This window comes from Aethalodelphis obliquidens, unplaced genomic scaffold, assembly GCF_003676395.1.
Source record: "Aethalodelphis obliquidens isolate GAN/ISIS:26980383/991018 unplaced genomic scaffold, ASM367639v1 scaffold4, whole genome shotgun sequence".
Classification (NCBI taxonomy): domain Eukaryota; kingdom Metazoa; phylum Chordata; class Mammalia; order Artiodactyla; family Delphinidae; genus Aethalodelphis; species Aethalodelphis obliquidens.
Genome location: NW_020837948.1, coordinates 52,818,859 through 52,834,009, shown reverse-complemented (window position 1 = coordinate 52,834,009; position 15,151 = coordinate 52,818,859). Strand labels below are relative to the sequence as shown.

Sequence of the window (15,151 nt, the reverse complement as noted above, 5' to 3'; positions counted from 1 at the left end):
GTACTAGTGTTTTGCAAGATGTTACCCTCAGGGGAAACTAAATAAAGGGTACATGGGATCTCTCTGTATTATTTCTTACAACTGCATGTGAATCTATAATTATCTGAAAATAAAGAGTTTAATTTAAAAAACTCAGTCTGGCACAATCCACCCAATTTTCACAATACTTCACATCCCAACATGAGATATACTCACTCCCTTCCCCATAATCCCCAGAGTCTCTTCATAATTACAGCATTAGTTTAAAGTCCAGGATCTAATCATCTAAGTCAGGTCAAGATGCAAATGATGTTCTTGGGTACTGCATCTTGAATACAATTCTTCTCAATACAAAGACCTGTGAACTGAAGAGACAAGTTATCTACCTCCCACACATCCAAAATACATAGTTTTCCAGGATACAATAATCACAACAGATACTTCCATCCAAAAAGGTGCAGGTGGGGGTAGGGTCTAGGGGGCATGTAAATGTCATGGGTCTATAATAATTCTAATATCCAGCAGGGCACATGTAACCAGTACCTTGATCAGGCCCCAGTCCTACTGAGTGGGAGTATTTCTCTGTGTTCTGGGTTCTGCCCTCTTGGTTCCACCATCTGAATCACGTTTCCTTTTCCATAAAAAAGAAGCCCGTGTTTGTAACTGAAAACTTTTCTCAGCTTTCTTCCTGCCTACAGAGATCCAAAAGTCTCTTCATTTTGTGTTGTTTCATTCCAAGTCCAGGCTGATATAATTGTTTTAAAAATTTTATAGGTTTCTTTTGTATCAATTTATGAATCCACTCATTCAGGCAAAAGCCATGCCCACAGATCTCTTTAAAATAAGTCCTTCTCAACCTTGGGCAATCTGTGAGGCTGCTGTGGGACAAAGCCCTTCGATTCTTAGAAGCTCGTTTGTTTAACACAGAGGAACTAGAAGGCACATCCTTAAGATAGTCGGAGAGCTTTTTGTGTGTCTGAAAGAGTCCATGAGGACCACCTCAAAGCTTTCTGAGATCTTAAAAAAGATTTTATAGTTGCACCTTAGTTTCATTTTTGCCTTGAGACCACATTTTCCTAACTTTATTCTGGATTTGATATTTGTTCTGAGGCCCTTTCTTACTTTGAGAATCCTTTGCAGGCTGGAAAAACTGTCCTGGACCCTTTATATTTCCTCCAAATTCTGCATGAAAACAAGAATTCCTTTTTTAGCTCATCTCTCTCCATCCATATCTCATGAGATATACCTAAAAGAAATGGCTGACAACACTTTAGACATTCTGCCTGGAAATCTCCATTGCCAGATCTATCAGTTAAGTGTATTTTCTCGTTTCCATGCTACCCTGAGTGACAGTTTTGCTAAACTTTCTGCCACTAGATAATAAAGGTCTTCTTATTTCCAGCTTCAAATAATATTGTCATCACTTTCTTTCAAGCCCTCACCAGCCATCACCATGAATCCCTTCCAGGTTTCATGAATAGTCTTCTCCACCCACCGGCTGGTCCCATGTACTTTTAGCTTATGTTACAGCAGCACCCCACTTCCAGATAGCGAATTATGTTCTGATTATCTATTGCTGTATGACAAACCAAATTTAGTAGCCAAAAAAATAATAACCCTTTTATTTTGCTCATGCATTCTGTAGTTCAGGACTTTGGACAGTGAATAGCAGAAATGGCTGTCTCTTCTGACTCCATGATATCTGGACCTCAGTTGTGAGATCCAAACAGCTAAAATTAAACTCTATTAGCTAAATGTCTATCAGAAATAAACATGGTACATTAGCTTGAATAATCTTGCTTATGTTTTTTTTTAAGCAGGATAAGCTCAATTTGGCCACAAGGCTACCATGAGTTCAATTCCAGGTAAAATGGCAACAAAGGCCTTAAAAATTAAATGTTTTGATTATAATACAAAATAAAATAAAGTTTAACTGCTTTAAAATTTAAATATTTCATACAGATAGGCACTGATGATCAGATCTTTTTAATGACATCATTGACCATGTAAAGTGTTATAAGACACACTGTATTTTCCATTGAAAATTAAAATATTACCTGAGAAATCTAATAGCAACTACTCTAAGTTTTCAATATGATAAAAATTTACTTTTAATATTCTGGACCAGTTTAATTAAACAGCATTTTTTCTTCCCCTTAAAATGAAGTAAAGAGATATCAAGAACTCATGAGATAATAAATTATTTTTAATAAATTTACCTATATATTTAAATTGAAGAGTTTACCTATATATTTAAATTGAAGAGTTTACCTATATATTTTACCTATATATTTAAATTGAAGAGTTATTTTTTTCATTAGGTCACTAGTCTAATATATAAATTAATCTCTGACTTTCAGAACTTTCCTAAATATGAAGGTCTTGCTTCTGATTCTTACTCTCTTTCTCTCTGGTTCATTATATAGAACTAAACTTTTAAAATTTTATTTTATTAAGTAGAAGTTATATTCTTATTCTTTATTTTATAAGCTGATCCTCAGGATGATTCATTAACAACAAAAAAACTCCTCCTTTTTAAATAAAAATTACATAAATAAAAACCTTAAACTGAATTACTGTTTACCCTCCTGAATTTGTTTTAACTCTGATTAAATTCATTGACTCTCCCCAACAGAAAGATGGTTCTTATGTTCTTATTCTTGATAGCACCACTGTAGTAAAATAAGTATCTACCTACTATTTACTAAAGGAAAAAACATGCACAATTTTTTCTCTACAAATATTTAATGACAAGATCTATTATTCACTCTTTAGATTTCTAATTAACTTCCATTATTAGTAAAAATAAATAAGGTTTTACAGAAATCACAGGTGAAGTGAAAAAAAAAAAAACCTAAATTTCTTTTTTTAATCTAAATTAATCAACCCTAGTTCCCTAAGCACCTCCCTTTATTGCTAGTGTAGTCTTCTGATATGAGTAAGGAAAGCATTGGGTGCTGTTTGCTCCTGACAGGTACGAACAGCCCATGAGATCTACGCACACAATTACAGAAAACTATATATAATTATCACTTCTTAAAATTCCTAAAATAAGGGAAAAAAATCCTTCTGGCTCTTTTTTATTTCAAAGAAAATTACTGAGATAATTTTTTTCTGTTTCAATCTTACTATTACTTTAACTCCATGAAAATTTTTTTAAAAAGAAGAAGGGAAAATATTTTAATCAAATAGTCTAAGTGAGAAGCAAATCAGGTAGAGCACTGACAGGCAATCTCATATTTTATTTTATCTTTTTACAGAGTTGATGTACCATATTATATAAGTTACAGGTGTATGACTTGGCCATAAAAAAGAATGAAATTTTGCCATCTGCAACAACGTGGATGGACTTGGAGGGTATTATGTGAAGTGAAATAAGTCAGACAGAGAAAGACAAATACTGCATGATATCACATATGTGGAATCTAAAAAATAAGGCAATCTCGTATTTTAAATCCATAAAGTGAACAATTTACTAACACTGGAGTAGTTAGGAAGGTCCTCGCTAATGAGGCAGAATTTGACTTGTATACTGAATGACAGGAGAGCTTGCAAAGGCAGAAGCAAGGGTAAGACGAAGGCCTACCTTTTCCCACTGATGGAAACTGTTAAAGTTGATTACTATTTAATAGTATTTAAATTTGGAAAAGGAGACTGAGAGTTTATTCAGATAGTATCTGTAAAACTGATCTGAGCAGGTAGGTCCCTGAGCAAGGGCACCAATCATTTTTGTTCTAGAAATGAACATCTCTCAGATAAGACATAGGAACTCCGTAGATGCTCCAACCAGATGCACAACTTTGACATAAGAAAATATAGGAGCCGGCTAAAGGTAACTGAAGGGAGCTAGTAATAAAAGGCAGAAAGCTTCCCTCACAGTAACACCTGATGTTAAACCTCATTAGCGCTGAAGAAACTAAGCCTAAACATTCATTAAGAACACAAAAGCTTAGTTACTCTCAAAGGTAGGATTAGCCTGAAAGTCCCAGCAAGTGGATAGGTGATGGAAAACTAAGCATTAAAAGGTAGTGGAAGAGCCAGGAGGAGAACCTTTGAGTGTCAGCTAGGAAAGTGCCCTCCTTATTTATTTTGCCCTCTCAGAGAGACCACCTGGAAAGTGAGTGGCTTCCAAGGATACCACGAGTTCTAAAGAACTGGGCAGTGGTGCCAGCTCACTCCTTTCTTGGTTTGAACTTGAAGAAGCGTGAGCTCTCATCCAGTCAAGAGAGGAGAATAATTCCCAAATAAGAAACTTAAAACACCCCTACCCACTTGACTCTCCCAACAACCCCTCAGAAAAAAAATAAAATAAAATAATAAAATAAATAAATAAATAATCAGGAATGTGGACATGGAGGTAAAACCAGGGAAGTTCCATTTATATTTCAAACAAAATCTTGTGGAGATTCCTAAGTCTCTGCAAACTCCCAGTATTTGTTTGGTTACTTCCTGTATGTCTCTGTAGCGAATGAAATGAAAACTCTAGACATAAAGAAAGGACTAGGCACTGTGGGAGAAAAAAAACTGACAAAGGAAAATGGGAAGAAAAAGTCAAAGGTTATAGTCATGGTTTGGAAAAGATAGAAGGGTATGCAGGTAGGTGGCCTGTGATGGAATAGGTCTCCAGATTTAACTTACAGAAAGCTCCCAATGTTCTTTCACGAGGATACTCCAGGTTAGAGCAAAAAGGAAGTTAGTCTGGTTATGTGGTTACGTGTTGATGAAAATGCATATAGAAATTATGCTCATAATTTCTAATACACATTAAATTAAGATATACTATTGTAAGCAATACAGAAGTCACTTTGTGATAGCTAAAAACATTCCATTTCCTTTCTGTATTTGGGCTTTTGTCCATACCATAATAAAAAATTATAACTTCAGCTCTGAAATATTTTTCTTCATTTTCTCTTTTCATATCTCTCTAAAGGCTAACAAAGAAAGGATGATGATCAGGAAGAGGGATAAGATAAGGTGATAAACACGATAAGGTAATTATTAAAGGAAAGCAAGAAGAAATATTGACTGGATCACATATAATGTTCCCATGGAAGTGGGGGCACGTAGTTTAGAAACAGCATGCCTGAAGAATGTACATTCTTTCATCAAATATTGAGTATCAATTAAGTACAAGGCATTAGACTACCAAGTTGAACATGATGGATTTTTATAGTCTTCACGTATGCTCACCTCCTTTAGGTATATGAATTTTTACACTGCTCTTTATTTAACAGGCAAGTCAATACATGCTTGCTAAAACAAAGTTTCAACAAAGAAGGAAGGCGAATATATTGAGATTTCCCTACCTATTAATCTGTTTCAAAAACTTCCGGAAGAAGCCATGGATCATTTAAGTCCACTTAGCTTTCCTCCAAATTTGAATCTACTCTCCCCCCAATCCAATTCATGACTGCTTTCTAAAATGAAATTGTAGCCTATAAAAATCATTCAGGCATTGACATAGCTGGAGTCTCAAAGTCTTGCTTCAAAAACCATAAACAGCTTTTGAATATCTTAGGAACTCAAGATAGTACCTTAACACCAAACACATTTTATTAGTTGCCCTAGGATACAGAGTTCACATTGGACACATCCAGATATAGTAAACAGATTCGGTAAATTTACTGGGATATGGAACACACCACTCATGCCATCTAAGCCAGACTAGCTAGTGTGGTAAGTATTTACCTCTCATTGTATCATATTTTTCCCCATCGTAATGCTAGTCCCTTCCTTTCTATCACTCCTAAATGTATTTCTTTCCAAATTTCTATCCCCAGGCCTCTGTTCTTATTTTACCCCTATTCCCTCATTAATTTAACTCACTTTTATAGCTGAACTGTCTTTCTTCCTTCCAAATTCCAGATTTCTGCTAAAAGTATCACAAGTCTCAGTTCATTAGTCATGTTAACTACAAATTATTTTAAAAATTTCTCTCTTCCTCAGTGCTTACAACTAGACAATCTCATCTTTTTAATTCTTCATTTTCATTCTTAATTTTCCATTTCATTTGCCACCATGCTAATTCAAGGGCTTCTCAGCTCACATAAGACTATTAGGATAGCCTCCTCACAGTCTCTTGTCTTTAGCCCTTTTCCCTTCTTCAGCTCCTCTTACACAATGCCCTCAGATTAACTGTCCTAAAACAGAATTTACTATTTTTTGAATATGCTTGAAAAAATGACTCTCGAGTGCAGACAGAACAAAGCTTTCATCCAGTATAGTTGGAAAAGTACTCCATGAAAATTTTTGGAAAGCCTGAGTTTTCCAGGCTAAACCTCACTCAGTTTTTAAACAATGGCATGTCATATCCTTTGTGTCTCTGAGTACCGGGTTCCTTATCTAGTAGAATAACTAGGTCAGCCCAAATAAGCAGTTTTCAAACTTTTTTAAAGTTTCTGGATTGTTTTGGATTCTGACACTGTGAATATATAAAAGAGATTTTAAAAAAAGAAGAAGGTTGCTTATTCAAGCGTTTTACCAAGAGCCCTTGGGAGAGAGTTCTTGAACCCTGCAGGGGTAGAAGGGAGACAGATGCAGAAATAGCTGTTGTAATGCTGTTGGAACATGATGAAGATGTGAACTAAGGTACCTGCACTGTGATCAGAGAGGAGAAGACATGTGTAAGAAATGCTTAGGCAATGGAATTGACTGGTTTTGATGACCACTTGGCGATAACAAGGGAGCTTAAAAGAGGATTCATTTATGGCATAGGTAACTAGTTCAATCGAGTTTCCATTTAATAAGAAAGAGAAAATAGAAGGAACTGGGAAAAAGTAAAAACTGAGCTGCTCTGGTTAAAAACAGAAAGAGGCCAAGGGCCTTCTGGTAGGATTCTCTCCCTCTCACTCCTAGGCACCATATGGGCCTTCCACTGCACCTCAAGATTCCAGGGAACTCAGCATGAAACCACTGAAAAGGATGATTTCACAGTTTCCTTACAGCTTTAAAATGCTACCATCTGTTAGCTAAGCATTGATCCCGTGTTTGATTTTTCTACTCTGGTCAAACAGCTCTTCTTACCATTCCTTAAACATAGCCTACATTGTTCCAACATCAGCCAGTTTTGAAACATCTCCAAAATAAATTCATGAATTTCATATCTCTAATAGAAAGTTAGAAATGCATGTTATTTTTGAAAGTATATTTCTGTTGTTTATGTTATGATGCTATTGACAACATAATCACAGGCAGTGCAACATCTGCATCAAAAATAGTAAATTAAGGCCTTTCCATCTTTATCTTTCCACATTCACCAGAAATTAGACTTTAATAAAAATGAATACATCAGTGGGAGGAAAGGGGCTTAAGATGAAGTTCCATGAAAATACATACTTTGAAATATAAATAAGGTCAGACCTGTTTTGTTTCTTTATCTCTTTTCCATATTAGCTTCTTCATTTATTTCTTTATGAATTTCATAATGTCTATATAATGCAGTAAATTATTGTAAAATATATTTAAGTAAAGTAGAATTCTTTCACAATGCTTTATAGTTTTCTTGATTGTCTCCCTTTATTCATGTTTCGCGTCGAATGACTGAAATAACATATTCCCTACCAAGAAATCTCAGGATCAAAAGAAATGGGGAAAATAGCTAATAGTTATTAGCAGTACTTAGATGCCACCCAGAAGCCATCCTAGGCTGACGGACAAGTTGATAAGACACACGTCTCACAGGTAAAGTGGCGAATGTACTTCTTCAAATCAACACAGCTTGCACAAAAACAAAACAAAATAAACAACTTACCTTACACTATAAGGAATATAAGGTGGTTTACACTGTTTATATATGGCAAAAGAAATTAAATTGGATCCTACAGGAAATGAAAACAAGGGTAGAAATAATATGGCAGATAAGAATAAGGCAAAAAATGAATCTCATTACAGTGGTCCCTAGGTATCCACAGGGGAGTTGTTCCAGGATCCCCGCAGATAGCAAAATCCGCAGACGCTCAAGTCCCTCACATAAAATGGCATAGTGCAGTTAGCTCTCTGTAACCGCAGATGTGGAACCTGCATATACGGAGAGCCGACTGTATGTCCCTACCTGTTGAGCTGAACAACAGCCTATACAGTACTGACTGACAAATGTTAATATATACCTAGGATAGTTTTTATCATCTTAATAAATTTTAAATATAACTTTATTTGTTCCTAGCCTATTAAGAACTCTAGTTTACATAGACTGTTTAGGAGAATTATGGCCCAATGTGAAACTATTCATTCATTTGAGCATTTACTAATTATGTCTCTATATGCCAAAAATTAAATATATATCAAAAGTTATGTGTACTTACTCTCCATATTCTTACCTATTTCGTTCCATATTCTTACATATCTATAAATTTTGACTGGTCTAGCAATATAATGCTATCTCTACATGTACTTTACTATTTGATATTTCAGACTTCTTGAGGAAAGATCTCTTTTGCTAGATAAGCCCATAAGCATAGGGACTACATCTGTTTTGTTCACTACTACATTCCCTAGAGCCATGCCTCCCAAGATAGAAAGCCTCTGCTACCTGCTTTGATCCACTTATGTCTTTACAAGTTGCTCTTTTATCTAAATTTGTTTTAAAATACAAAGTGAATAAAAGTAGTATTAAATTACCTTCCTGCAACTACATATTCAGTTATACTAAAATAAGAAATGATAAACACTTATTAGGTAATATTTTATTTAATCATTCATTTATGTAAACACCAAACATAATTTGAACATCTCATGTCAGGCACCCTGCCAGGTAAAGAGCATGAAAAAGATAAATAAGACAAAGTCTATTCCTTGAAGAAGCTCACAAATTATTAGAGAAAACATTCTATTACAAAAATCTAATATATAGGGATATTCAGGATATACACAGAGGATGTTACAGGATAACGGCAAAGAACGCACCTAACTCGGCAGTAGTTTCTACACAAGTATTGATATTTTCCTAAATAATATGTAATTATCTGTAAAAAAAAATCTTCACAACATATAAAAACATTCTTCTCATATTATTTTATTTACATAATATATGTCTGTTTGTATCATTTTTTAAAAAGCATACCATCACTACAAACCTGTAACATAATCCTTTCCAAATGTTACAAACACTGTCTTAGGCAAGAATACAAAAACCAGCCACATGTTATCAACAATTATGACTCAAGCCTATCACTCTACCTGAACATCTGAATGATGTGAAACATTTCCAGCTTCCCAACTAACAGACTACTTCATTCTGTTAACATTTGTTTAACATCTATTACTTGACAGACTCTGGGGAAGAACAGGTCTGATCTTTCCTGCTCTCAAGAGCTCACTGTAATAATGTTATTCCATTACCGTCACACTGCTAAACCAATAATATATTTTGACTCTATCTTTGCTTTAGGACAATTAAGGAATCTTCTCTTCATACCAGAGAACTAAAATTATAATCACTGTATATGTTTTTCATTAAAAGTTTAGTAGTATGTGTTGATATTTTTGCTAAATATTTTGGAAATAAATGAAATCAGAAATAAATTATTAAATAAAACAACTCATGTTAAGCTGTAACAGGAAAAAAATCCAGTAAACATTAACTAGCTCCACATAAAAGCATTGCCTGTGATTTCGGAGTAAAATAAAAACAACAGTAATAGGGAGAAAAGGAAAGCTAGTCCAATAAACTTTACAAGCTAGCAGGTATTATTTCTAATCACTTGAAATGATGGTTTACTTTTTAATGATAATATTGTAATATATAATAACAATTTTATAATTTAGATGAACTTGGTTTTCATTCAGGATAAAAATAACAGGGCCAAGCTAGGTATCCCCCAGCCATATGGCAAAATAATTATCTTATAGTAAAATCTCTCTCTTCTCTTATAAAATAAATTCTTAATTACTAAATTTTCCTCCGTCATTCCTGATCTTATTCTCTACTCTCCTCTAGATAATCAACAGGTAGACATACTTCATAGAGTCTGTCATAGCAGAGAAGAAACAAACACAGATTTGTTTGGAGACCATCCCTAGATTTTCTGCCATCAGTTCTTAAGGATGAACCATAACAATGTCTGGAAACACATTAGAACTGACTGTGCATATTCTTTTTCTAAAGTTAATTATTGTAACTGTTTTAAAATCTTGTTATTTTAAAATAAAAAAATACAGAAAGCCATACAAAATAAATTTGTGGCATTATGAAATTTTATAAAGCAAACATATCGTTATTGTAAAGTAACCACCACTGTGGTCAGGAAAAAAAGAACTTTGCTAGCCATCTCAGAAGCCACGGCCATGAGCCCCATCCCAATCATAACCTCTTCCTATCTCTCAGAAGGAACTATTATCCTGACATGTACAGTAATCATTTTCTTGTGATTTTTTATAGCTTTGTCATCCAAAAGTGCATCCCTACATACTATTAATTGCTGATTTCTAAAGGTATAATTATTTTACATTTGGTACTCCATATGGATGCTAAATAGTTAATATATTTTAAAATATAAATGCAAAGGTCAAAATCATCTTAAATGTTTCCTCTCTTTTTCTTTTTCTCACAATAAATATGAACAGGGTGATTTTTTGAGGAAAAAGATATTAATTAACACTGCATCTATAATTATTTGGCAAATAAAATAATATGGTGACAAAAATCCATATTCTAAAAAGGCAATGATTAGAAAACAAACCAAAAAAAATTAAAAACCAAAAGCCAAAAATGTTTCTGGGATAATTATTACCAAAAAAGTTATTAGAAATTATAGAATGGCTCAAAATTACATCTATTCAGTTTGTATATCTCTCTTTTAGTATGTGTATTTACCAAAAAGGTCTTTCCTGAGCAGTGCTAAATATGCTTATGAATATAACATGGTTACATGAAAACATATGACCACCTAAAATTTAAATTTTATTTTACTAAAATTTTTATTTTCTAATTTTATTTTATTTTATTTATTATTTTTTTTTGCGGTACGCAGGCCTCTAACTGTTGTGGACTATCCTGTTGCGGAGCACAGGCTCCGGACGCGCAGGCTCAGGGGCCATGGCTCACGGGCCCAGCCGCTCCGCAGCATGTGGGATCTTCCCAGACCAGGGCACGAACCCGTGTTCCCTGCGTCGGCAGGCGGACTCTCAACCACTGCGCCACCAGGGAAGCCCTATTTTCTAATTTTAGAAGAAAGATTAGAACTCACTGTAAGGTGAAATTTAATCTGCTTTAAAGTAACTTTCCTGTATATAAAGTTAACTACAGATATTTGGAAAATACAGAACTATATAGATAAAAATAAAAATCATGCATAATCCCAGTATCAAAAGATAATCACTTTTAACACTTTAGCCTATTTTTTAATTAAAAGGATTATTCATAATTTACCTCATTATGCCTCCACTATCTCTTTTTTAAAAAAATGGTTCTGAAGAACCTAGGGGCAGGACAGGAATAAAGACACAGACGTAGAGAATAGACTTGAGGACATGAGGAGGGGGAAGGGTAAACTGGGACGAAGTGAGAGAGTGGCATGGACATATATACACTACCAAATGTAAAATAGATAGCTAGTGGGAAGCAGCCACATAGCACAGGGAGATCAGCTCGGTGCTTTGTGACCACCTAGAGCGGGGATAGGGAGGGTGGGAGGGAGATGTAAGAGGGAGGAGATATGGGGATATATGTATATGTATAGCTGATTCACTTTGTTATAAAGCAGAAACTAACAAACCATTGTAAAGCAATTATACTTCAATAAAGATATTTAAATATATATATATATAAAATGTATAACTGAATCACTTTGCTCTACAGCAGAAATTAACACATTGTACATCAACTATACTTCAATAAAATAAATTTTAAAAAATAAAAGAAAAAATAGTAGTTTATCTTTCATTATCCATTCAATCTCATAGATAAGTAAAGACTAGAAAATAATGAGACTATTTTTTAAACATATCAGAATTTATACATGCAAGTATTTTTTTACTCTGAAGATGCAGCTAATAAAGAAAATATTTTTCAGAATGCTTCCTTGAGAACTACCTTGAAATTCGGTAGGTATACATACTAATCACTATCTCAGAAATGGTTCCCAGTGGACTCTAATATAGCAATATTACGTGACAGAATTTTACCAAACTCTTATTGTTTGTTCCTGTTTTCTTCCCTGAGTCTTTCAAACTTCCATATTTACACATTAAACATGAATTATGTTGATCATTTTCAGAAATTGTCTACTATTAAGAATTCAGGAAATCCTACCCATGAAAATTACCATAAAAGTTTGCTACAGAAAACAAATGCATTTCTAAAAATCCAATTGCAATACAAGATTCTAGAAGTCAAACTCTATCTTTTCAGCAACCTCCATTTGAAAAAATTTAGAGATGTATTACCATTAAAAATAAATTGACTTAAAGGTATAATAAAAATGCCACCGAAGAAATCAAATCTCTTAAAACTAATGTTTAAGATAAAATTATGAAATATCTGATAAAACATGTACTAATTCATAACAAATTGTAAAATCCAAATACTGACTTTTTTCTAAACTACATTTTCTTAGGACCAAATTACATGGTAAGGGGTTATTCTTCCTATAAAATCTAATTTCACTCCTACCTCTGGTCAATGCTCATTTTCAAAAACCTTGAAATATTTAAGTGGGTTTCTAAAGTGAGTACTCTCTGAAATACTGAAAGCACCTTATGGATGCAAAATGATTACGATTACGATGATGATGACGGCTATGACAACAACAATGATGATTTATCTATGCTTCTAAGAAGGAGATACTAAATTAGTTCAGTGCTCCCTATAAGATCTCCATGGTGAACAGAAGGCTGCATCTTTCTATACAATGGAATTTTGAAAAAGTACTTATGTAATTAATTTCTTAAGATGTAGATCCACAAACATTATACATCCTTTACAGCAGAACATTGATACTATCTAATGCCATCTAGTTGTCAAAATCAGTGGTTATTTAAAAAACTTTTCCCATTACTGGCAGGCCAAACCTAGGCAAGTCTTTCTTGATGTAAGAGACGGATGAGATGAGTATCTCACTCTAGCCAGAATCCTTACACTCTTCGTGGTTGGATCTCTGCTTTACTTTACAGCCATTACCCAAAGGTGAAAAAGGAGAAGGAGATTGTTCAAATAAATGCTCTGTCCTGGGCCCTGCCTTATCTGCCTTTTCTGTACTTCTTCTTTATATGCAGCAGCATCTCTTTCACTCACCTTGTCCCCAAGAGCTAGTGTTTAGCACAAAGCAAGCTTTATAAGTACAATCAATATCAGATGAAGTAATCACAAGCCATCTCACTTTAATCAGTTTAGTATACGTTTAAAGTATTACACAGTTTAGTATACGTTTAAAGTATTACACAGTATTACAAGATGCCCAAGATTTTCACTTCTCTTAAGTCTGCATACTCTTCCTTATGCTGTGTTTGGGGTTATAATTCTTCTGGCTAGTTCCACTCTTCAGACTAAGGCTGGGGTATTTCCTTTGGAAGAACAAGTTCTTTTTCCCTTTTGAGCCCCGGTTCTGGTTTTAAAGGCTGTTTACACAGAATGATGCCTCCCTTCTACCAACTAAACATATATCCTTCTGGTAAAGTTTAAGGTACTTAAAATCGATATTTCCTCAGGCTCCAGGCCCAATTCCACTTCCTCCACACCAAGGAAACTGGTTTTCCTCCATCCCAAACTCAATCTGCATGTCTTTTATGGTCAGTTCTGCAAACACAGTGTTTTCCCAGCCCCTTCAAAACACAATCTCCTCATTCTTAAATGCTATTTTTCCCTAAAGAAAACCTACTCCCCCGCCACTTTTTGTTTTTTTTTTTTTACAATTCTATTTCCTGATGCCATCAACTCTCTAAAATCACATTTACACTTCTTCTAAGAAAACACTCAATATACATCACCTAGCCAAGGATAGGCCACTGCTCTTCCTTAAGAATTAAAAAAAAAAATTCACATTTTCATTTTTGCCCAGACTCTTTTGCTCTCTTATCTTGTATTTCCTTTAATTTACAATAAATTTATTTATGGAACTGAATTCAGTGAAGGGGATATTTAGCCTTATGATGTGTAACTAAAAGTTGCAAAAGAGAATAATGTAATATTTCTATATATTTTTAAAATGCTATATGCAGAAGAGGAACTTTTCACTTATAGAATTCTTATGATGAATTTTGTGGAATAATTATTACTTAATTTTTATAAATCTGCAACTTCACAAATCAGGCACACTTAAAGATAAGAAACACCTTTAACATCCTGGAGTTAGGGCTACTCTCTTATCCTAAGTTTCTTCAACAAGACTCACAAACCCATTTGTATTTCACTTTTAAAGTGATGAGCCTACTTCCCAAGACAAAAAGAATAATTTCTTAAGTACCAAAGGAAAAAAATGGATGGTCCAATGCATTTTTCAAGAACAGTGGTTAAGAAGAAAACTGACAATATAACTTAGTAAAATTATATAGTAACTTACGTAATCATGGAAGGCTTTTGCTTCACTTGAATGTTCACATGTTTCCCGTCTTTCTGGAGCTGCACAGTAGAGATCCCAAAATACACTAAAAAAGTAATTATGGTAACATTAAGAAAATCATATAATGTCAAATGAGAGATCACAATTCCAAAAATTAGAAGACAAATGTTCTTTACACAAAATGTGTTTTCTTCTTCAGGACAAGTATTTATTTGAAAGATTTAAATACAGACAAGGCTCGTCATGTAATAATAGTGTATATAACCCAGCCATTGTTCAGAAATGCTAAGATTTTTCCAAAATGAAAATTTATTTAAAAAAATTTAGACTGTCATTCTAACTGTCTATTTACATGACTTAAACACATGATTGAAATAATTATAATACTTTTCACAACTTCCCCATGAAGAATGAAAAGGTTTTAAAAATACCAATTTAAGCATTAAGGAATTAAAGTAACTTTATTTATAAAAGTGGAATTAATTTTTTCAAGATAATTTTGTTGTCCAATCCCCAGACCGATACCCTACCCTGACCGTTAAGTCACACCTGTCAAATAAATATATTTTCTTAAAACATCCTCTGGTTTTCCCTTGTAATTACAAAGACAGGTTAGTAATTTTGAAAATTAAAAAATTCACACTTTCTTTTTTTCTTCCTACTCAAGAACAATGGGACAA

The 15,151-nt window shown here is 33.9% G+C and overlaps 1 protein-coding gene across 6 annotated transcripts in view; it reads right to left on the bottom strand.

Annotated features, from left to right (window-relative positions):
- SSBP2 (single stranded DNA binding protein 2) overlaps positions 1-15,151 on the bottom strand; it is a 297,398-nt gene that overhangs the window by 188,036 nt on the left and 94,211 nt on the right. For all 6 annotated transcript variants that reach the window (XM_027100704.1, XM_027100703.1, XM_027100707.1 and 3 more), the window contains exon 4: positions 14,472-14,556. In XM_027100704.1, the coding sequence (XP_026956505.1) occupies positions 14,472-14,556 (85 nt within the window). The remainder of the gene's footprint in view (positions 1-14,471; positions 14,557-15,151) is intronic.